The sequence below is a fragment of the Pterocles gutturalis genome, unplaced genomic scaffold, assembly GCF_000699245.1.
Source record: "Pterocles gutturalis isolate BGI_N339 unplaced genomic scaffold, ASM69924v1 scaffold1892, whole genome shotgun sequence".
Classification (NCBI taxonomy): domain Eukaryota; kingdom Metazoa; phylum Chordata; class Aves; order Pterocliformes; family Pteroclidae; genus Pterocles; species Pterocles gutturalis.
In genome coordinates this window covers 54,878-75,719 of record NW_010107671.1, presented here as the reverse complement: position 1 = coordinate 75,719, position 20,842 = coordinate 54,878, and the positions used below count along the sequence as shown (strand labels likewise).

Below are 20,842 nucleotides of genomic sequence, written 5' to 3'. Positions count from 1 at the left end.
CCACTGCTTGGGGCTTGTGCTGGGTGTGGAGGTGCCCAAGCCACTCCTCTCCACCTAAATCTGTGAAATCCTTGCAGCATTAAATCCTGTGTTTAAACCCTTTCAGTGGCTCCCATCACAAGGAGAATAAATACCTGATCGTGGTGACTGATGGACACCCCTTGGAAGGGTACAAGGAGCCCTGTGGGGGCCTGGATGATGCTGCCAATGAAGCCAAACATCTGGGCATCAAAGTGTTCTCTGTGGCAATCTCCCCCAACCACTTGGTAAGGACCAGGCAGCAGGGATGCTCCCTGCAGGGGTCATGGAGTGGGACCACAGGACCCCCAGCGCAGCAAAGGAGGCCACGATTTCCCCTCAGAGCCCCTCCCTGGAGGGAGGATGCAGGTCTCCAGGGTGGTCTCTGGGGGTGGGTCCTGCACAGGTGCCCGCTGGTCTCACTTTTCCCTCCCCACCCTCCAACTCTAGGACCAGCGTCTCAACATCATCGCCACAGACCATGCCTACCGCCGCAACTTCACCGCCACCAGCCTGAAGCCAACCCGAGAACTTGACGTGGAGGAAACCATCAACACCATCATCGACATGATTGTGAGCATCACTCATCCCCTCCCCAGCCCACCCTCTCCGCAGGGTCACCCTTCGCTCTCAAACCCCCTCTCTTTGCTTTCTTCTCTTGCAGAAAGTTAACACGGAGCAATCGGTGAGTGTCCCCTGGAGCCCTGCTCTCCCCAGTCCTGTGCCTGAGCCCGTCCCCTGCGGGTCACCCTCAGCCAAGCAGGGGCTCGGTGTCACAGCGCCGCCCCTTGCCTGGCCCCTGCCAGCCCTGGTGCTGCCTGCTGCCTCTAATGCTGTTTTCTCCTTCTCTCTGAGCAGTGCTGCTCCTTCGAGTGCCAGGTGAGCTGGGCTGTTGAGAGCCCCTGTCTCCTTCCCTCCCATCCCCACAGCCTTGGGCTGTGCCTCTGTGGCTGGTCTGACCCATATCTCTCTCCTGCAGCCTCCCCGAGGGCCCCCAGGACCTCCCGGAGACCCAGGCAATGAGGTGAGAGACTGGCTGAAATCATGCTGCAGGACCGGGGCGGTGGGACAGGCTCACCAGGGATGCTCAGAGACTGATGGGGCTGGGTCCTTGGCACCCCACCACTGTCCCAGGGAGAGGTGGATGAGGACCCACACCATGTGGCTGGCATTATCTGTTCCCTATATCCACAGAGCGTTGCTGCTACCGTCCCACCTGCTCTCCTTTCAACAGGTTGTCGTTCTGTTCCTGGGGATGATGAGCTAACTTTATTTCTGTCCTGAATTACAGGGAGAAAGAGGCAAGCCAGGTCTTCCAGGCGAGAAAGGAGAGGCTGGAGCACCAGTAAGTAACGGACTGGCCCTGGTGACTCTGTGCAGGGGCTATTTTTTGGCCACTTCTGTTCAGATCTCTTGGGCACATCCTCCCAAGCCCTGCATCACCCCGTTTCCATGGGGTAGTCAGTGGGGTCATGGCCAGCTGTCCCTCCTGGCAGGCGGTGGGGTGGCCCCCTCTTCTGTTGCTACAAGGCTTCCTTGTTCCTCACCCAAAATAGCCATTCCTCCTGGAGGACACGTCTCTGAGTCATGTATGCCAGCCCAGGGGTGGACTCTGGGCTCCCTCCCGCGTCCTCTGACATGACAAACACAGCAGTGTTACAGGGAAACCTTTGGTAAATAACAAGCTAACAGCATGAGGAAACTATTTCCCTCCTCCTCCCTTTTTTTTTTTCTTTTTTTTTTTTTACTAGGTATAGTTATTTTTGGGATGTGTATTTCTCCCACACACCTGAGTGTGCAGTTACTCATCTTGTGCATTCCCAACTGGGAAGCCCCCATGTCATGCATTTTCCCTTCCCAAGGGTTTTCTGCCCTTCCCTTTCATCCCTGATGATGTGTCCCCAAGCACCCAGTTTCCCTCACCCCTAAGAAGGGCTGGAGATGCTGGAGGTGAAGGCAGGTCCGTTCTGCCCTTCACAATGATCCCATGCTCCCAGACTGGGCAAACAAGGAGCGGAGTTATGGGAGAGCATCCTGCAGGAGGGTGTGGTGGCTGGGGCCCGAGCCCCACACTGAGAGCCTGGGGGGAAGATACCCCATGGCCATGGCGGTGAACAGTATCCATCTCCGTAACACCATGTTTCTGTCCTCTAGGGCAGGCCAGGGGACATGGGACCTGTTGGCTACCAAGGAATGAAGGTATGTGGGGCTACAGGGTCAGGGGCATGGTTCCTAGATGGGCCACAGGCTTTGTGCTGTGAGTGTTTTCAATCTCCTATTTTTCTCTCTCCTTTCATCTCTAGGGTGACAAAGGAAGTCGAGGAGAAAAGGTGAGGACAGCAAGAATGTTGAGGGGACATCTCTGTGTGCCCCTGCCAGGTTAAGCCGGGCTGCCCCTGCAGCTGCGTGGTGTCAGGGTCTGGTATGTGCCCACACATCTGTCCCTTCTACTTGCACTGCCTGTGCCAGGAGCAGGGATCTGATGGGATCAGCCAATCTGCAGCTGACACAGCCTGGGGGATCAGGGAAGTACCATGCAGTGGGCACAGCCAGGCAGAACGGGAGAGATGGGCGGTGTGCAGGGGCACGGTGAATGCCTGCACACCAGGCTGGCCTGGGGACCACAGCGTGGCTGGGGGGATGGATCTGCTCTGCACAGGGACCTGACATCTCTCTCCTTCCCTTTGCAGGGCTCGAGAGGAGCCAAAGGAGCTAAGGTCAGCCTCTGTCTTTGCACCATTTATCCTTTCTGGTTGATGCCTAAGGGGAGAAGGGTCTTTGGAAATCACTTCTTCATGGTCCCTGTTCTTCATTTCAGGGTGAGAAAGGCAGGCGTGGAATCGATGGCATCGACGGCATGAAGGTAAATGTCCGAGGGCACTTTGCTTCTCCTGAGGACCCTGGTTTTTGCCCCTCCAAAGCTATTGTGGGGTCCGGGAATGAAGCTAGTGTCCCATGTGGGGCAGTGGGGCTCCCTCCCTGCAGGGTTGTTCACCTGCCATCCAGGGACAGGGCTGGGATGTCCCTTTCAGGTCTCTGGGGTGATGGATGGGGTCTTACCCATGGGCACTGCTCACAGACCCCTGCTTTGTCTGTCCAACAGGGTGAAGCTGGATACCCCGGGTTACCTGGCTGCAAAGGCTCACCCGGATTTGACGTACGTACCCTCTGGGTGCCCCTTGCATGCAGATGAACCAGCAGGTCTCCCATGATGGCACACAGAAAGGGGCAGCCCCCCAAAAAGGGGAGCTGTGAGAGGGAGTTGCCATGCTTGGACATATACAATGCTTATCCCAGGTGTGGCACCTCGGGGGTGTCCCCAGGACAGCCTGCTTTGTCCTGGCCTGGAAACAACTGTCCCCGTTGCACAGGGCTGCCTGGGAAGCTGCACGCTGGGGGAGTGTTTGGCTGGAGGCTGTTCAGCACAGGGAAGTCGGCAAAGAAGAGCTCAGTGCTGGATAGGCGAGCCCAGAATTAACCAATTTCAGTCTGCTGTGACCAGCCACCCACAAAATGTGGGCTCTGGACAACAGTATTCTGATGCTGCATTTCTTCAGTTTCTCTGCTTGTTTCCATGCTCCCAGGATGACACATCCATGGTGGCACCAGTATCACCCCGGCCCAGCTGCAGCAGCCCAACAACTACCTTTTCTGCCCTTTTCCTCTGAACTACAAAAGCACACTCAATTTTGCAGTGTTTCAGCAACGTGGCTGCAGCATTGCTTGCACAACCCATGGTGCAAGAGTGCCGTGCCATCCTCACATTGCTCCCAAGTACACGTACCTCCTCTCCATCCTGCTGGGCTGCTCAGCCCATGCCCAGTCTGTCACAGATTGTGATGCCAGCTTGTTTTTCAGTGATGTTGTGTTTGTTTTCAACAGGGAGCTCAAGGCCCACCTGGACCGAAAGGAGATCCTGGTGCTTATGGACCCAAGGGAGGAAAGGTGAGCCACTCTGCTCAGCCTCACATGGGAGGAGAGGTGCTGAGCCCCCCCCACACCTGCTAGAAGGAGAGGTGGCAATGAACCCATTGCTGGTCTCCTTGAACTGCTTGGGGGCAAATCCATGCTGGAGGACACTGCCTGTCACCCACAGTAAGATCTGGCCGGTGTGACTCCCAGTGTGCCCAAGGTTAGCGGGTACCCACAAGCCTGGCACGAGCATCCCTGAGATGCTGGGGAGCTGCTGCAGAAGGGTGGCTTGCATTGGGTGGGTGGAGTGGTGGATGGATCTGGTGGGGATGGGGAGCTCCCTCGGGATGGACAGCAGCCCAGAAAGGGGCTTGGGGTGCACTGGGGCTCCTGACAGCCTCTGTAGCATGGGAGCCAAAACCCAGCATTGGGTGCTGGATGCAGTCTTGACGTGCCTTGTGTCCTTGTAAAGGGGGAGCCTGGGGATGACGGAAAACCCGGCCGTCAGGGAATTCCCGGCAGCCCTGGAGAGAAGGTGGGTGAAATGCCTGCGTGTGAGCGTCCTCTGCCCTCTGTGAGAGGGAGTGGTCCCCTGCTCCAGCCTTGGCTGTGAAACAGAGCTCACCGAGGCTCTGCAAGAGCACAGGGCTCGGCTCTGAAACCTGCTGACTTGTCCCATTTGCACCCCGTGGCTTGCTCACGCAGGGCGCGCCTGGAAACCAAGGTGAGCCTGGACCCATGGGAGAGACGGGTGATGAGGTGAGTCCTCTGCCCATGCCCACAATGCCCCCTGTGCGTGCTTGCCAGCCATCCCTACTGCCTGACCACCCTTCTTGTTTCTCTCCAGGGTGCTCCAGGTCCAGATGGTCCTCCTGGAGAACGGGTAAGCGAGGGCACCGCTGCCAGGCACCGTGCTGGCAGGGCACAGGCAGGGGCAGGGGCTGGTGCCCTGTGGAGGAGGAGGAGGAAGGCTGGGGTGAGACTGCTTAGAGGTGGGCTTAGCTCCTATGGGAAGCAGGTCCTGATTTTGTGTTCCCACCATCTCCTTGCAGGGCAGCAATGGAGAAAGAGGCCCCCCGGGCTCGCCGGGTGACCGCGGGCCAAGAGGAGAGCCGGTAACTGCGACCGCGGGGTGGCTTTTGGCATCTGCTTGCAAACAGGGCCATGTTTGGCAGCCAGAAGCTGGAGATAGGTGCCCAGTGGCTAACTCCACCAGCCTGTGGGCCAGCAGGCAAGCTCAGTACCTTCACCTGCCAGTCCAGGGGGGCCCTGCCATTGCCCCTTTATGCTAATCACCAAACAGCCAAAACCCAGAGGAGAGCGTGCCCAGCAAGCCAAGAGCAGGCAGAGGCTGGTCAGCTCCTGCCTCGTGGCTGAAAAACCATCTGATGGAGAGGAAAGAGGCAAAGTGTCCTCCTCTGGGTGCTTGGGAACTGCCTGGGGTACCGGTGGCTCAGGAAGGAGAGCACAGGTGCCACTAGCAGCAGGGCAGCGTGCGTGGGTGCAGACAGGAGGGGGAACACCCTTTCCTCCCCTTTTGGGGTGGGAGTCACTAGGAAAGTGTTTTTCCTGCCTGCTGGGGTTGAGTCACCAAGCATGAGCGTGGGAAGGACAAGCAGGAGCCCTCAGCAGGCCAGGACAAACATGTGGCAAGTGGCAGAGGTGCCACACACACTGAGGAGGGATGAGGGGTGCTGCCCTGGGGAGGGGGCAGCTCTGGCAGGAGGCTGCTGGCAGCATCCCCCTTCCTGTTTACTGCTTGGGGAGCGGCAGCACCGCCACACGTGGTGTGTAGGGCAGATGTGCGTGGGACATGAAGGCACGCCAGTGTCCCGGAGTTAAATTGTTCAGCAGACGATGGGCTGCTTCTTTCCAAGTTTTAGTCCAAGCACGAGGCTGCGTAACCTCGCCAGAAACGTCTCCACCAGCGCTCAGGGCCCTTTGGAAATTGTGTTTTATATTTACTGTTTGGCTTAGGCATCTGGAAGCTTCTAGCTTGCAGACAACAGTTTTAGGTCACCAAGTTTTCAACCGCTTTCCTCAAAGCTTTAAGTCAGGTGTGACTGCCACAGGAAGTTTCTGAACACCTCTCTTCCCCAAGGGCTGGGGGCTGCCTGGCCCCACATCCCAGGGCTGAAGGCAGAGCAACACCTCGTGCAAAGATACTTGCCTTGCAGCAGTTAGTGCTGGCTGATCTCAAGGGTGGCTTGGCTGTAAGGTGCAAAGCTCTGTGCTTAGCTGTCATGCTTCCACTTTGCAGGGGGGAAGGCTTTCTGTTGAATTGCCAGGAACTGGCAGCAAGTCCTTGGGCTGCAGGGATGGGGGCCGTGCCTCCTGGTTCTCCTTTTGCCTCCCTGGCTTGCTCTCTCCTGGCCCTGGGTGTAGATAGGGAAGGTGTACACTGCCCTGTTGGGACGTGGCTCTGTTGGACTGGTGGAAGGCTGTCCATTTCCGTAATGGTTAAGTGAAAGTGGAACTAAGCCGTGTCCAGCACTTGGGCATTTCCTTCTATTGGAGCTGTTGGGGTGCAAAACCACCCAGACTCAGGCTTTCCTGGCTCTCCTGGGCTGTCAGTTCTCTGCAAACAGCCCTAACCTGGCCGAGAGTGCTGAGTGTTAGCAAAGGAGATGGGAGAGCATCAGCAGTGAGAGGTGAGGACGTCCCTCCCCATCTGCTGGCTCATTTCCTTGGAAATTCCTGTAGCTTCTCAGGAATGGCAGGCTGGAGGAAGAGGAGGTGGAGGAAGTAGGCTGCTAGCCTGAGGTCTCTGCCCATGCATGGGGACAGCAGCTCCTCTCCATGCAGACTGTCCAGAGCAGGAGCTGCCCTAGACAAGGAGCCATGGTTGCAGAGTGTGGCTGGGAAAAGCCACTACAGGGGTTTTGGGGCCAGGGCCAGGTCTGTGTATCTGCAGAAGCCTTGTAAAATGAATCTCTCCAGGCATTTGCTTTTCTAGCACAAAACAGACTGAAACATGTCATCCAGAGGCAAGCACTCCCATTCTTCAGAAGGTCTTCCTTTTAGGGCTATCTTCTTGGCTTTGAGGTCACCACGCTAGTCTGTCTTTCTCTCCCACACCTCTGATACTTTCCTAGTCAACTCCTGGACCTGCCTTGAAAACCTCCCTGTTTGGATGACTGCATTTCACTCCAGCATGTGCTATCAGTACTGCATCCCTGCTCCCTGCTGCACGCCTATGTCTGTCCCTCTTTCAGTTTCTCATGCCCTCTGTGGGTGTTTTCAGGGAGAGCCTGGACCACCTGGTGACCAAGGGCGGGAAGGACCCCTCGGACCCCCTGGTGACCAGGTAAGAGCTTGGATTAACCTTCCAGATCTCAGGTGGAAGTGGGTTGGGCAGCAGGGAGAATGGGGTAGGGGGGCTTAACTGACGCCAGAGCATCTTGGGGTGTTAGCATCTTCCAGAGTGGGTAGCAAAGCTGTTGAAGAAGGGCAGAGACATCTAGGAGAACCCAGAATATGAACAGGGCTAAAAAAACAGAGATCTGGCTGTTGGGCTGGGGACAGAGCAACCTCCACGCCATTTCCCAAATCCCATGGCAACAGATGTCAACATGTCTGACAGATTTGGAAACTGGCAAGTGCAAGCTGCAGCAACACACAAAATGTTCAGGCTTGGGGCCAAACGCTGCTCACCTCGGTCAAAGGAGTCAATGAGACATCTTGTGTCAATGAGGATGGCCTGATGGGGCCTCAGTGGTGTCCCTGACACCCTTGGCATCTGCAGAGACAGTCTGTCCCAAGTCTGCTTGCTGCAAGGTCTGGCCTTCCTGCTGTGGGGTGTACTTGTCCTCATGTGTCTCAAGGACCAGATCTCAGACCTCATGATCTTTCTGGAGAGCAGAGCTGGCTACTGATTGCAGTGGTCACAAGGGTCTTTGCATCTGAGCAAACATGCTTTGACATCACCCTTGGACCAGGCTGTGTGGAACAACTCCCCTCCTACCCATACCACCAGAGTTTTGATGGAGCCCAAGATACAGGGAAGTATTGAGATAAGCGTGCCCATGCTGGTGCAGCAGGACTTCCACAAGGCATGAAGCATGGAGACCCACATGTGGACAAAGATGAGACAGCTTTTGAACTCCTTTATGGTCAACCAAGTGTTGAAGACCCCTGAAGGAGATCTATAGTGCAGGACAGCCATGAAGGGGTCCTTGTTGTGTTCATGTTATCCCCAGCATGGGTGACCCCCATGGCAGACCTGCACCATGTCGCAGCCTGGTGGGAGGACATGCTTGTGCTAGGGTTGTGCTTGCCTGGAGTCGGGCTTCTCTCGAGCCTGTCTCATGCTAGTGAAGAGCACCAAATTCACACAGGAGGATTGTCCAGATTGTCTGTAGCTGAGCTGAGCTCCTGACGCAACCAAAGAGCATCCGGCAGCATCCGGCTTGTTGGGCGCTGCTGTCGTGAGAGGTGACATTTTGGGAGGTGGACCTGGTAGGAAGGCAGCTCTTTGGATGTGCGCATGTAATGGGCCAGTGCTGCAGGCTGGCACCAGCGAAGGAGGAAGGACTGGAGCCGCTCTCCATGTGGTGGAGGTTCATTCCACGTTCAAGGCAGGAGGAGGACTGCGCAGAAGAAGACAGAGTTAAGGTGGAGATCTGGTGCAAGCCTGGGAGCTGAAGCTGTGCAAGCATGGTGGAGAGCCAGGCTGGGATAGATCCTGCCTCCAGCCAGCCTTCACTGGTGGGGAGGAGGCAGAGAAAGGAGAAAGAACAGTCTCCCTGCTGTCACTGAGCCCGTTGGGATACCGGTTTTACCTCCCCAGCACTGAACTTGAGTCAAAGCCCTGTCAGAGAGGGAAGCATTACAGCAGCAGCTCCAACGCTTCCCCAGACCAGAGACTGCCCCAGCGTCTCCACCGCTCCAGGGAGATTTCAAAAGCAGTTGCAAAGCAAGGACGTTTTTTCCATCAGCTGAGGAAGAATGCTTTGGCTTGGCCAAATTAAAAATAAATGCGTAATTGGGCTTGGGCAAGAGATGGACTTTGGCAAACACAAGTGTTTTTCAAGCTGTGTTATCTGCAAGCTCTGGCTCTTGGAACATATTTCTCTTGGCAAGGGGAAAGGGCTCCTGCTAACCTGTGACTCCCTTTCATCCTCTTTCTATCCGAGAGAAGCTAAAGGTCAGCACGGTCTTTCCCTGGTCCTCATGGGCAGGTTTGGTGGTCCCTCTCTCTTCCTAGCCATGGTGCCTATCCCTCCTGCGGTTCTTGTTGTGCCCAGAAAGGTAGTGGACAGGGAGCTGCTAAAGATTTCCCGACCCAAAATCCTGCGTCTTCATAAACTCCTCCAGGGCTGTGAGGGATTTCTGCGGTGAGGACATGTTATGGCCAGCATGAGCCAAGGGTGCTGTGGATCCAGCTTTGGCTGATGTCAACGATCATGAGTTCCCATCCCTCCTTCCCAGCTTTCTCTCTCCTGGGCTTTTGTGCAGAAACAAGGTCACATGCCTTTGAGCAGTTTAGTGCTCTGCACGGCCCTGTGTAATTTTAAGTCCTGTCCACCCTCATGTACACCTTTCCTTGGAAGAAGGGTGTGTGCGGCGTGCATGGATGTTTGGCACCAGCTTCTCCCAACTGCTGTCGTGCAAAGAGGAGCAGAGATGACAGCTGGAGGGGATTTCAGCTTCCTCAGCCTTCAGGCGGTGAGAGAGCAGCTACAAAGCTGGGCTAGGCTGAGCCACCGCGCCGAGGCAGAGCTCAGAGGTGCTGCTGGTGCACTGAAAATACAGAGGAAGCTCTTGGGCATGCACTGCTGCCATGCTGAAGCCCAGGTACCATTGAGCAAGTGCTGCCTTCACAGGAAACATTTCGGAGGTCGGGGGTCTTGAACTGGTATGCCTGCTGCCTGCAGCAGCGGTGCTGGAGGGGCCAATTGCCAAGCCAGTGCTCTCCCCCACCACGGCTTGCTCTCTGCCTAACTCTATCTCCATCACCTGGGGACTGGTTGTGCACTTGGCTCCACGTGAGATGCTGCCTTGCTCAAGCATTTGGACTTGTGGGTAAGAGCATTGTTACCCAATTGTTACCCACCATCATTACCAATCTCCTGGCAAGTAAACCATGTGAAGGGCTGTTGGCACCCAGCAGAAGGTGGAGGGGGTCCCTTGGGCATCTGTTGGAGCTCTTGGAGGAAAAAAAAAGTCTCCTGCCTCCTCTCTTGTCCCTGGCTGTCTCTGGCTAGCCCTGCAGCTGACGGACCAAGTGGCCCCTGCCCAGATGGGATGTGGCAGAGTGACAGCTCCCTTCCAGCACGCGCTGCCAGTGCTCTGCAGGCTCTTGAGGACAGAAATTCCCTGGAGCCATGAATCAGCCTCTGCCAGCCTGGCTGTGACCCAGATGTGTCCAAGCCCGGAGGTGTGGGGAGGGTCTCTGTGGAGGGAGGTCTGTGTCACCTTCAGGCTGACATGCTCCACCAAGGACCATTCTCTGCCCCGGGGGCACCTCTGTCACAGAACCATGAGATGCCACTGTGCGACCCAGCTGTGCTTTGCTGCTATAAAGCATTGTCCCTGCCTCCCTGGTCCTCTTCCCCACCAGGTCCTCTGTCACCAGACCAAGGTGTGGAGGAGAGCGATGGTTTCCAGGGCAATGCTGGGAGCCTGCTCCCTCCTGCAGCCCAGCTGCCAGCGAAAGCATGTGGTGTTCAGCCCATGCCTGCAGTGTCACACCTTGGACCAGAAAGCTTCTTGTTTTGGCTTGTGCTCAGCAGGGATCTGGCCAGGGCTGCCTCCGACCGGGCTTTGCAGAGAAAGCAGGGCGTAAGGGAGCGTGCAGGCAGGGGAAGGCAGGGAGGTACCGGGGGCAGCCAGGCACAGCTGCTGAAGCATTTCCCCACCTGTGTTAACCCCCATCAATGGGTCCTTTCTTGTGAGGCTGACCCAGGAGGAGGTGACTCACCGGTGGGTGGGAGGCACAAGGAAGATGCCCCCACCCACCACATCATGAAATGAAGGGACCAGCCCTTCCAGGCAGGAGCAGCACTGAGAGAAAGTTCCTGTTATGAGAGCTCTTTGTGTTTCCCTAGGGTGAGGTTGGACCCCCCGGACCCAAGGGCTACAGAGGAGATGACGGCCCCCGTGGCAATGAGGTCAGTGCTGCTTCATCACCGCATCTTCTGGGGGAAGGGAACGAAGGGAAGACCAGAAGATGCTGTCCCAAAATCCCACAGATCTTGGAAACCTGTTGTAGGTACAAACTCAGGTGGCAGCTTCCTGGCAGACACATTGAGGTGTTTTCTATGGATCCTTAAGGCCATGGCTGCCTTTCCCCCCACCTCCCAGAGGCAGTTTTGTGGAGAAGGTATAGCCACACCACAAGCCACATGGCTTCCCATCCCAGAAGGTGGGGGACCTGCTCTCTGAGGGCAGCCACTTGAATCTGCCAGCAGATTTGATCCCCAGGGCAGGGAGCAAACTGAATCCTAAGCCCAGCTGTGGGCTTTGCATTGCTCTTGTATGAGCAAAACACCTCTCATGATGGGCTCGTCATGGTAGTTGGTTGCCTCAGAAGGCATCGTCTTCTCAGCTGAAAGGATGGTGTGCAATGCTTGACTGCTGCTTCTGCTCCTTCCAGGGCCCAAAGGGATTGCCTGGAGCACCGGGGCTGCCTGGAGACCCTGGCCTGATGGGAGAAAGGGTGAGTGGTATTTGTTAGGGAGGATTGCAAGCCATGTGGAAAGGATGTACAACAGGCTGGTTCCACAAAGCATGATCCAGCTCAGGAAGAACGGAAATTACGTTCATACACAGCTGAGATGCTGGGAAAATGTGCAAGCAGCCTGCTCTTGAATATGCATCACATCTGCAGGCTCAAAGAGCCATATTGTGGGATGTACTTCCCAGCAACAGAGACCTGATACTTCCCAGTCTGTTCCCAATCTCTGAGAGGGACAGTGTCACTCTCCTCTCCATGGCTGTGCAGGTCACACATGAGCAAGGTGGCCTTTTTACCTGCCTGCACCATTGTCCAACCCAACAGTCACATTTTTTTTGCACAGACATTTTGCTGCGGAGATAAACTGTCCAAGGAGGGCAGGATACTGCTGCTATGCTCTCTAAGGGGTCTGCTTTTCATTATCTCACATATTTCTCCCTTCCTTTCCAGGGGGAGGACGGCCCTCCTGGGAACGGCACGATTGGATTCACAGGAGCCCCAGTACGTTTTTTTTATGCTGCTTTGAGACTGTAAGACCATTATTTCTGCTTGTCCAACCTAACGTACTTCCTTTCCTTCATCCCCAGGGGCAGCCAGGAGACAGAGGTGACCCTGGCATTAATGTAAGTATGCTGCTTCCTCTTACGCCCAACAGAAATTGCCCTTGGCCGGTGGTTTGGCTCCTACAGCCTCTTCCTCAGCTGCATGGTGAAATGGGGTCCCTGAAGCAGTCTGCTCCTCCAAAGCCCTCTTTTTCTTCTGCCAACCTCTCCCTGCAGTGGATGCTTCTGGTGGAAGTGTCCTGCCTTGGTGCAGTGGTTGTAACACCCCAGGGCAGCAGCTTGGGCTCAGTGTCCCCAGTGCAGCCCCGGGGCCAGAGTTTGGGGTAAGGAGTGCCACCCAGGTGGACCTGGCTGGTGCTGTAACAGTGAAAGCCCCCAAGAAGCCCTCTCCCTCAATAGCACTGCAGTTTGGTGTTAGGGAGCCCATACGCTGCTCTTCGCTGCTCTCCCAAGCCAGCTCTCACAAGGTCACCGCGTGCCAGCACCAACTTCACCAGGTTATCAACAGCTGTCCACACAGGAGTCTCTTCTGTACTATTTTTCAGGGCACAAAAGGCTATGTTGGTCCTAAAGGTGATGAAGGAGAAGCTGGAGACCCTGGCAATGATGTGAGTAACCTGTGTAAAGCTGAATCATCTTTCCCTGTGAACACAGTGCAGGAGCTTTGGGCTGGGTCTCTTAACACGACCTTGCCAGTGGGTCAGAGCCCATCAGACTTTGCAAGTCTGCAAGTGCCCTTTGCTTCTGAGCAGTGTCTGATGGCAAGGGGAGCTCTCTCCAGATATCCACTTTGTGTCCTATGGCTTATGGCTGGCAAACCTCCAGATCTGTTAGGTTGAGGGTGGGTATCATCTCTGCAAGGTTTTGTATGCTTCCAGATAGCACCAATGGTTGCAGCTGTGCAGCACCACTGGCCTGTGGAGGGAGGTTTTCCCAGTGTCCATCCCAAGTCCTAATTCGCTTGGTTGAGTACAACAGTCCTGGGTAATATTTTTGTGGTTAAGCAAGGCTCAGCAGACATCTGAAGAGGAAGGTGCTGTGCCCCAACACACACAGATTTGTGGATTTTGTTTTTGTTTTCATTCCAGAACCTAACTCCTGGCCCCAGGGGCATCAAAGGAGCAAAGGGCCACAGGGGACCTGAAGGCCGCCCGGTAAGTAAGGGCTCTGTCAGGGTGACACCGCACCAATGAGCACGGCGTGCCGGGCTGATGGAGCTCCCGACAGGCTTGCTGTGCTTGGTCCTGCTCATGGCAGGAGCAAGGAAGTTTCAAACCCACTGCTGTAGGCTGGTACACAGGTCTCTGAAACCATGTTCATCCCAAATCAGGGCAGAAAATACAGACACTCATGCTTCTTCATGAGCAAAGCATTCTCGTATGACCAGGTTCAGGAAGGGCAAGAAGCCTTTTGGAGGGGCCATCCTGAACCTGAAAAGTGTTTCAGTTTGTGTTGAGTCGCCACTTGCTTGCATTGCCTCGTGTTGGCCTGGAGGCTAAAGGAGAGGCATCTCCCAAGCAAATGGCATCCATCCATCCATCCATCCCCTGGGTGCTGTGGGGGCAATGCCAAGCCATGTCACACATTCTGTGTGTGCTTGCTGCCTGCAACAAGAGCTTGCCTACGTGTGGCATGTATGGAAGTGGGTGTCCTTTCCCTCACCCCGTGCAGCCCCAGGGCATCGTGCAAGCAAGCAGATGTACCTGCTCAAAGCCACTGCAGGGCCCACCAACTGGGAAGCCAAGAGACTTTTCCATACTCTGCATTGCTTAGCAAGACACCGGCAGAGTATGCCTCAGATAGGACTGGCTGCTCTGGTGACTGTTCTCTCCCTGCTTCTCTTTGACAGGGACCACCAGGACCTGTGGGGCCTCCAGGACCAGATGTGAGTGGGACAAGATCAGGGCGTTGCTTGCTTACTTGGTCTGTGCTTGCCCTGTCCCGTATGACAGCACCTGGGAGGGGGTCACTGCTGGAGGAGCCTTGTGCTCCTGGGTGGAGCCAGTCCATCACCAGGCGGTTCCCTCGGTAGTACAGCCTGCTTGCACATCACTCCTTTCCAGATCAGGACCTGCTTTGGGGGCAAAAAGCAGCAGTGAGGGTGGTGGGTAGCTGCCTTCACTGTTATTCAAACATTTCTCCACCTCTGTTTTCAGGAATGTGAAATCTTGGACATCATCATGAAGATGTGCTGTGAGTATCCCTGTACCGCTCCTCCTGCCCTGCTCAGCTCCTTGCTGAGGGGGAGGCTGTTGCTTTTTCTCTGGCTCCCCGGGTAGCAGGGCTGTCCCCAGGCAGCATGCAGAGGGATGCCATGGGCATCGCTCCCCTTCCACTAGTCACAATTAAGTGAATGAGCTGGGGGAGGCGTGGGATGTCCTCCCTGCAGCTGGGACAGGAACCAAGATGAGACACATCTTTTGTATCCCTTCTCTTGACCCAGGGACTCCCAGCTCCATCCCTGGAGTACGCTGTGCAGCCACGTTTCGCGTGAGTGTGCTGTAGACCAGTTTGTTGCAAATGTGGCTCTGTGCATACACAGGGAAATAACAAGCAAAGCTGTGTAAAATCTTTGTGCGGGCTGCTTTTACAATTATTTTTTTTTCTTAAATAGTAGGGCCTGACTTTCGCCCTTGGGAAAGGGAAGGTCTGTTGTGGGCTGTCCTGCAGTGGGGAGCGGCAGTACGCACGTGCTGCAAAGGGTTTCTGGCCCAGGGTCAGTACTGAAGTGCTGGAAGGACACAGGGTACTTAGGGAACTGGGTCTGAGCTCCATACTCTGGTGATTTACTTAATCCCTCCAGGATTAGCTTTTATTTTTATTTAAATAAGAATGCATCAGCGTGTGCAGAAACAAGAGTTCTGCTGCACGAGGTGCTCCAGGTCAGGTCATCACAATGTGAAACAAAAGGTAGATCTGGATATTTAAAATAGGAGGGAAACCTCCAGGACCTTGAGTTGTCGGGACCGGCTGCCTTTGGATTTGCAGAAACACAGACCTGCAATCTGTGTTAGTGTATGAAACATCCTCTTGTCCAGAGTTTTAATGTTCTCTATTTCTCTCCCTTCTCCTCTAGCTTGCTGCGGTGAGTGTTACCTGGCAAAGTTGCTCTGCAAACATTTGCTAGCCCTTTTGCTTGCATGCACCCCTTCCTTTCCCTGCTCATTGCCTTCTGCTACAGAGATGCAGCAAGAGCCCAGGAGGGAGGACTGAGCATGCACGAGGCAAGGGAGGGTGCTGAGCTCTCTCCAAGGGTGCTGTGCAGATTTGGAGGCTGCTGTGGCTGGGTCCTGCAACTGGAAAACTGTTGTCGAGGTGCCCTGTGCCAGCAAAGCTGCAGGAGGATTTTCTCCACCCTTTTTGTAGCTACAATAAGTATTTCAGGGCATGCTGTGGTTCCAACTCTGTCTTCGTCCTCCCAAATCCTGTGCTGGTCTGCAGAGAAATGTGCTGGGATTTTTTTCTCTGATGCTCTCTTGACGGGATGAGTTTGCAGTCCAAAAGCTTGAAGGAAGAGCCAAGGGCACATTATGTTCTTCAGACATAGGAAAGAGGGGAGCAAGCTGAGTCAGCCTCCTCCAGCCCACCAGTGTCACCTCTGTCCTCCTGGGCTGGGTGAATGGAAGAAGTGAGAAGGCTTATGAGGAAATGGGTTTTGGAATAATTGCTGGGTGTCTTAAGGGTACTCAGAACTTGGAAATGGTCTGTGTCTTATAAGGGGGTGCTGAGCAAAATGCAAATAGAAAAATTAGTTAGCTGAGTCTCAAGTCTCCTATGCAGCTGTTTTACTGCTTTATTTTACACTGTGCTTTGTGGGCAGATAGGGCGCAGGCACCCACCTGGGCAGGACTAACAGCAGACATCAGCTGTGTGCTTGGCCATGTCTCCCCGCAAAATGTGCGGCATGCCGCTCAGACAGCAAAGACGAGCCCCTCTGCTCCTGTGCTTTGCTGCAGAGTGTACCTGCGGTCCTGTCGACCTCCTCTTCGTGTTGGACAGCTCGGAGAGCATCGGCCTGCAGAACTTCCAGATTGCCAAAGACTTCATCATCAAAGTCATTGACCGCCTGAGCAAGGACGAGCGTGTGAAGGTGAGATTTCCTCTGAGTGCTGGGATATGCTTCTGTACACTCACTTTTTTTTCAGTGCAGGCAGAAAAACTGTGAGTTGCCTCTGCTCTACAGAGCATTCAGGAGGCTCAGCTTCAAGGGCAGAACTGGAGTGGGTCTTTATTCCTGCCAGATTCATTGTGATGGAGATGAGACAGCAGTTTTTTGTCCCAAAATACAGACGTTTCACTCTTTCTGAGCAAAGGGGTTCTGCCTGCTGTGGCTGTGAACTCTTCCTCCATGTCCCAGAGCAGATAGCTCATAAAGCATTTGCCTAATCAGTCAGTGTCTCGGTCTCTTCCTTGTCCTGATGAGCATTTCAGGTGGCTGGAGTAAACAATACATGAGGTGTGTTGCAACTCCCCCTGCCTCCCTGATGGCCAGCCCCACAGGCACCCGTCTGCTCCCAAGCTTGGATTTTGGTAACCAGTTCATCACACTACTAAAGAGGATCTTTGCAGCCCAGTATTCTCCCAGTTGTGAGTCTTCCAGTGTGAAGAGGGACACATGCTTACTCTCCTAACTCTACCCTAGTAACTTGCTGTGTGTGGGAAATTCCATTTACCACTGTGATTTGGAAGGGATGTCTGGGATACCCTCTTTCCTTAAAGTATAACCAGACACATCTGTAGCACACAGGCTGTAAAGCCCTGACAACTTGCCCTTGGACACTTGTGTGGGCATGCACGGGTCTCTTTGGCTAGCAAAGAGCCAGTAAAAGCCTGAAAGTCTAGAGCAGGGCAACAAAACAGAAGTTTTGAAAAAATATCTAAGCCACCCACCAGGGCCATTGGTTTGTGTTGAGACCAGTGAGCTGGGAAACGTGGGTTTGGGTCTTGTTCCACTCACTGGCTCACCAAATTGATCCCCTTGTACATCCACTCTTACTGGGGCTCCTTCTGCCAGGAATAAGGCAGAGGAGGGGTGGCAGAGCCTGCCATGAAGGTGTTCAGCACGAAACCACCAGCAGGATATCTGAGCTCTCCAGTGCCCCTGGAGGTGTACCTGGCTTTTGCTTTTTTTCCCAACAGTTTGAACCTGGGGAGTCCCGTGTGGGCGTTGTGCAGTACAGCCATGACAACACGCAGGAGCTGGTGGCCATGGGGGATGCCAACATAGAGAACATCGGGGCGCTCAAACAGTGAGTCTGGGGGGTCTCGGCGCATTGTGCAAAGACCTGACCTGGGGACACCTACTCATCTCCAGGCCAGCAGCTCCTGCAACTGCAAGGATGTTAAATGTTCTTTAGTGGGAAGTAGTGGTCAGTGGCATCATAGGTGGTGGTGATGACAAGGAGCTTGCCAGTTTTACACCCAAAGCCCTGTGCAGGGATGTTGCCCTGCCTCGCAAGCGTGTCAGTGAGATATGTGTTCCCAGGAGCTCCCTCAGGATTCATGGGGCAGGGCTTGCAGGCTCACGGGTGTCTGTGCTTGCAGGGCAGTCAAGAACCTGAAATGGATAGCTGGGGGCACCTACACCGGAGAAGCCCTGCAGTTCACCAGGGAAAACCTGCTGCAGAGATTCACCTCTGACAAGCGCGTTGCCATCGTCATCACGGATGGGCGCTCCGACACGCTGCGGGACCCTACCCCGCTCAACTCTCTGTGTGATGTCACCCCGGTAAGGCGATGGAGAAAGCACCCTGCCTGCGGGGAACTGCCACGCAGCAGCCATGCATCAGAGTAGTACAGGGTCTCTGGGGGTCTCAATGTTTTTGCTGCCCAAAGGCTAGGGCAGGGGGAACATGTGTCACTAGAAGAACTCTCACAAAGTGATGGGAACTCAAGTTTATTAATGTGTTAGATAATGACTGCATCAGGTGATGGAATCTGACTTCCCCGCAGGTGGTTTCACTTGGGATAGGTGACATTTTCCGGAACCCCCCAAATCCAGATCACCTGAATGACATCGCTTGTTTAAGCAGACCAACCAGGCCAGGGCTGTCCATTCAAAGGGACAACTACGCGGAGCTCCTGGATGACACTTTCTTGCAGAACATCACCTCGTATGTTTGCCAAGGTGGGTGAGAGGTTGTGGCTGGAGGCAATAAGGAATGTAGTGAATATTGCCAAGAGTGAGGGATGCAGGCTGCCCTCCCTGCCTTCCCGTAGTCATGCACTTAAGCAGACGTTGAGGAAAGAGAATGGCAGTCAAGGTTTATTTAAATTAACTGGAAGTGTTTAGGGCCAGGTTGGATGGGGCTTTGAGCAACCTGGGCTAGTGGGAGGTGTCCCTGCCCATGGCAGGGGGGTTGGAACTCGATGATCTTTCAGGTCCCTTCCAACCCAAACCATTCTGTGATTCTATAAATAAGGAACAAGGAGGTCTAGTGTCTTAGAACACTTTGCAGACAGGTCCAAGTCCTCTCCTGCTGCAGGACATCTCTGTCCGCAGCATTTTCCAAGCATACACCTCTGCACTTTCTGGTGCACTTTTATAGCCTTTGCACAGCGCCTTGCACCATGTGGCTGTCACCAAGGTGAGCATTTGTCCCTGCTGTGTCTCTATGGGAAGCTGTGCTGTAGTCATTTTCCTGGGTGAGCCGGTGACGCTACTCTCTTTGATTTTCTTAACAGAGAAGAAATGTCCAGACTACACCTGCCCAAGTGAGTATTGACTCCTTGTGCCACACTAAGAGGTTGTGGGTGCTGTGGGGGAGGAAGTGGGAGTTTGCATTTGTGGGAATGCATTGCTTGGAGACCTCTTGCAACAGGGGGGCTCCTGGGTTGGAAAAGTGAGCAAGCCTGGCTGGACACTCACAGGGTCTCTCATACACTCACCAGCCCAAAGCACGTGGGGGAAAAGCTTAGAAAGTTGGTTATTTGGACCTGCAAAACTACAAAGGGGGTTGTGCCAGATTTAACCCTCACAGGCTTTAGGTGAGGCCAGTAATGAGGTCAATTGCTGTGTGGTGGTGGGAGCATGAGTGAAAATCAGCACTTATTCGGGTGCACCTCCAAGTCAGAAATGTATACAATCCTCAGACTTATCATGGAAAGAAGCCAGTCTCGGGAGATGAAGTGCTTCCCCAGACATGCAAGGGCGCGTAAGTCAAGGAAAACACGTGCAGTATTTAAGCAGCAAGAGTCACTAGATTATCTAAGCCAGATAAGTACCTGGGAATGCAACCAAATAAAAGAAGGAACGACAGGGTAAAAGGACAAGTGTAGGACAGCACTGGGGTAGGGGAAACCAAACTAGCAAATAGCCAGAGGCTGGGGATTTCCCAAGTCTGGCAAGGCAGGAAGCTTGAGAGACAGCCGGTGACTTCACCGGCTTTCCATGGAAGAGGCAGGAGGAGAAATGCAATGTAACGAGCCCTGGGCCTTTCCCCTTGCAGTCGCCTTCGCCGGGCCAGCAGACATCACACTGCTGGTGGACAGCTCTACCAGTGTGGGGAGCAAGAACTTTGAGACCACCAAGAAGTTCGTGAAGCGGCTGGCGGAGCGGTTCCTGGAGGCTGGCAAGCCTGCCGACGACTCCGTACGTGTCTCGGTGGTCCAGTACAGCGGCAGGAACCAGCAGAAAGTGGAAGCTCAGTTCCAGTACAACTACACGGTCATTGCCAAAGCCATTGACAACATGGAGTTTATTAACGATGCCACGGATGTCAACGCTGCCCTGCGGTACATCACAGGGCTGTACCAGCGGTCCTCCCGTGCTGGGGCGAAGAAGAGGGTGCTGCTGTTTTCTGATGGCAACTCTCAAGGTATCACTGCAAGGGCCATTGAGAGGGCTGTGCAGGAAGCTCAGCAGGCTGGCATTGAGATCTATGTGCTGGCGGTGGGCAGCCAACCCAACGAGCCCAACATCCGTGTCCTGGTCACGGGGAAGAGCGCAGACTATGATGTGGTCTACGGGGAGCGCCACCTCTTCCGTGTGCCCGACTATACCTCTCTGCTGCGTGGTGTCTTCTACCAAACTGTCTCCAGGAAGATAGCTGTTGACTGAGCATCTGGGTGGGTTTCTGCTGAGGCCATGCCTGTTTCTGTCTCGTCTGAAAACAAAAGCCGACAAAACAAACAAAAAAAATTAACAGTATTCTTGACCAACCTGAGGAATTTGCAGATAGCCATAATGCCACAGCCTGGCTGTACAGAGTCCCCTTTCTTCTCCCTCTGCTTCATCATCTGCATCTCTACTCTGTCAGCTTCAGACCTCCCTCCCTGCCCATGACTGCCTTTCCCTCCCCACAGCAGGCAAACACAAGCACACCTAGCAATAAGCTGCCAGAACACCAACAGTAATCTCATCCTGGTTTGTTTTTTGTTTTTTGTTTTTTGTTTTTTGTTTTTTTGCCAAGAAAGAATCAGGTTGAGGAATTTTGTACCACTAAGGACTAGCCTGGTCTCATAAGGCTGATGATGCTCTTTTCAGATACAGGAGGTTTTTGTTCATTTGCCTCTTTCCTTCATACATCACCTGAGCACTTGCCCAGGTCACAATGGTCCTAACCCAGTGCTATGCTTCAAGTGAAATGTTCAACACTTCAGCAAGCTTTGAGAGGGGATCATTGTCATGGCTGGTGAGTTTGGTTCACATCTCCTATGCCTGGTGGGGGGC

General features: G+C 54.3%; 1 protein-coding gene across 1 annotated transcript in view; it reads left to right on the top strand.

The window, feature by feature from the left end:
* COL6A1 (collagen, type VI, alpha 1) overlaps positions 1 to 20,428 on the top strand; it is a 23,742-nt gene extending 3,314 nt beyond the window's left edge. Inside the window, exons 4-35 of the mRNA XM_010088180.1 lie at positions 107 to 266; positions 469 to 591; positions 683 to 703; positions 877 to 897; positions 998 to 1,042; positions 1,310 to 1,363; positions 2,173 to 2,217; positions 2,322 to 2,348; positions 2,709 to 2,735; positions 2,837 to 2,881; positions 3,122 to 3,175; positions 3,901 to 3,963; positions 4,403 to 4,465; positions 4,636 to 4,689; positions 4,778 to 4,813; positions 4,983 to 5,045; positions 7,175 to 7,237; positions 10,980 to 11,042; positions 11,528 to 11,590; positions 12,059 to 12,109; positions 12,196 to 12,231; positions 12,717 to 12,779; positions 13,260 to 13,325; positions 14,021 to 14,056; positions 14,328 to 14,364; positions 15,248 to 15,256; positions 16,128 to 16,261; positions 17,311 to 17,420; positions 17,716 to 17,899; positions 18,124 to 18,298; positions 18,856 to 18,885; positions 19,620 to 20,428. Coding sequence (XP_010086482.1) covers positions 107 to 266; positions 469 to 591; positions 683 to 703; positions 877 to 897; positions 998 to 1,042; positions 1,310 to 1,363; positions 2,173 to 2,217; positions 2,322 to 2,348; positions 2,709 to 2,735; positions 2,837 to 2,881; positions 3,122 to 3,175; positions 3,901 to 3,963; positions 4,403 to 4,465; positions 4,636 to 4,689; positions 4,778 to 4,813; positions 4,983 to 5,045; positions 7,175 to 7,237; positions 10,980 to 11,042; positions 11,528 to 11,590; positions 12,059 to 12,109; positions 12,196 to 12,231; positions 12,717 to 12,779; positions 13,260 to 13,325; positions 14,021 to 14,056; positions 14,328 to 14,364; positions 15,248 to 15,256; positions 16,128 to 16,261; positions 17,311 to 17,420; positions 17,716 to 17,899; positions 18,124 to 18,298; positions 18,856 to 18,885; positions 19,620 to 20,230 — 2,632 coding nt within the window. The 3' untranslated portion in view covers positions 20,231 to 20,428. The remainder of the gene's footprint in view (positions 1 to 106; positions 267 to 468; positions 592 to 682; positions 704 to 876; positions 898 to 997; positions 1,043 to 1,309; positions 1,364 to 2,172; positions 2,218 to 2,321; positions 2,349 to 2,708; positions 2,736 to 2,836; positions 2,882 to 3,121; positions 3,176 to 3,900; positions 3,964 to 4,402; positions 4,466 to 4,635; positions 4,690 to 4,777; positions 4,814 to 4,982; positions 5,046 to 7,174; positions 7,238 to 10,979; positions 11,043 to 11,527; positions 11,591 to 12,058; positions 12,110 to 12,195; positions 12,232 to 12,716; positions 12,780 to 13,259; positions 13,326 to 14,020; positions 14,057 to 14,327; positions 14,365 to 15,247; positions 15,257 to 16,127; positions 16,262 to 17,310; positions 17,421 to 17,715; positions 17,900 to 18,123; positions 18,299 to 18,855; positions 18,886 to 19,619) is intronic.
* Positions 20,429 to 20,842: the final 414 nt, after the last annotated feature.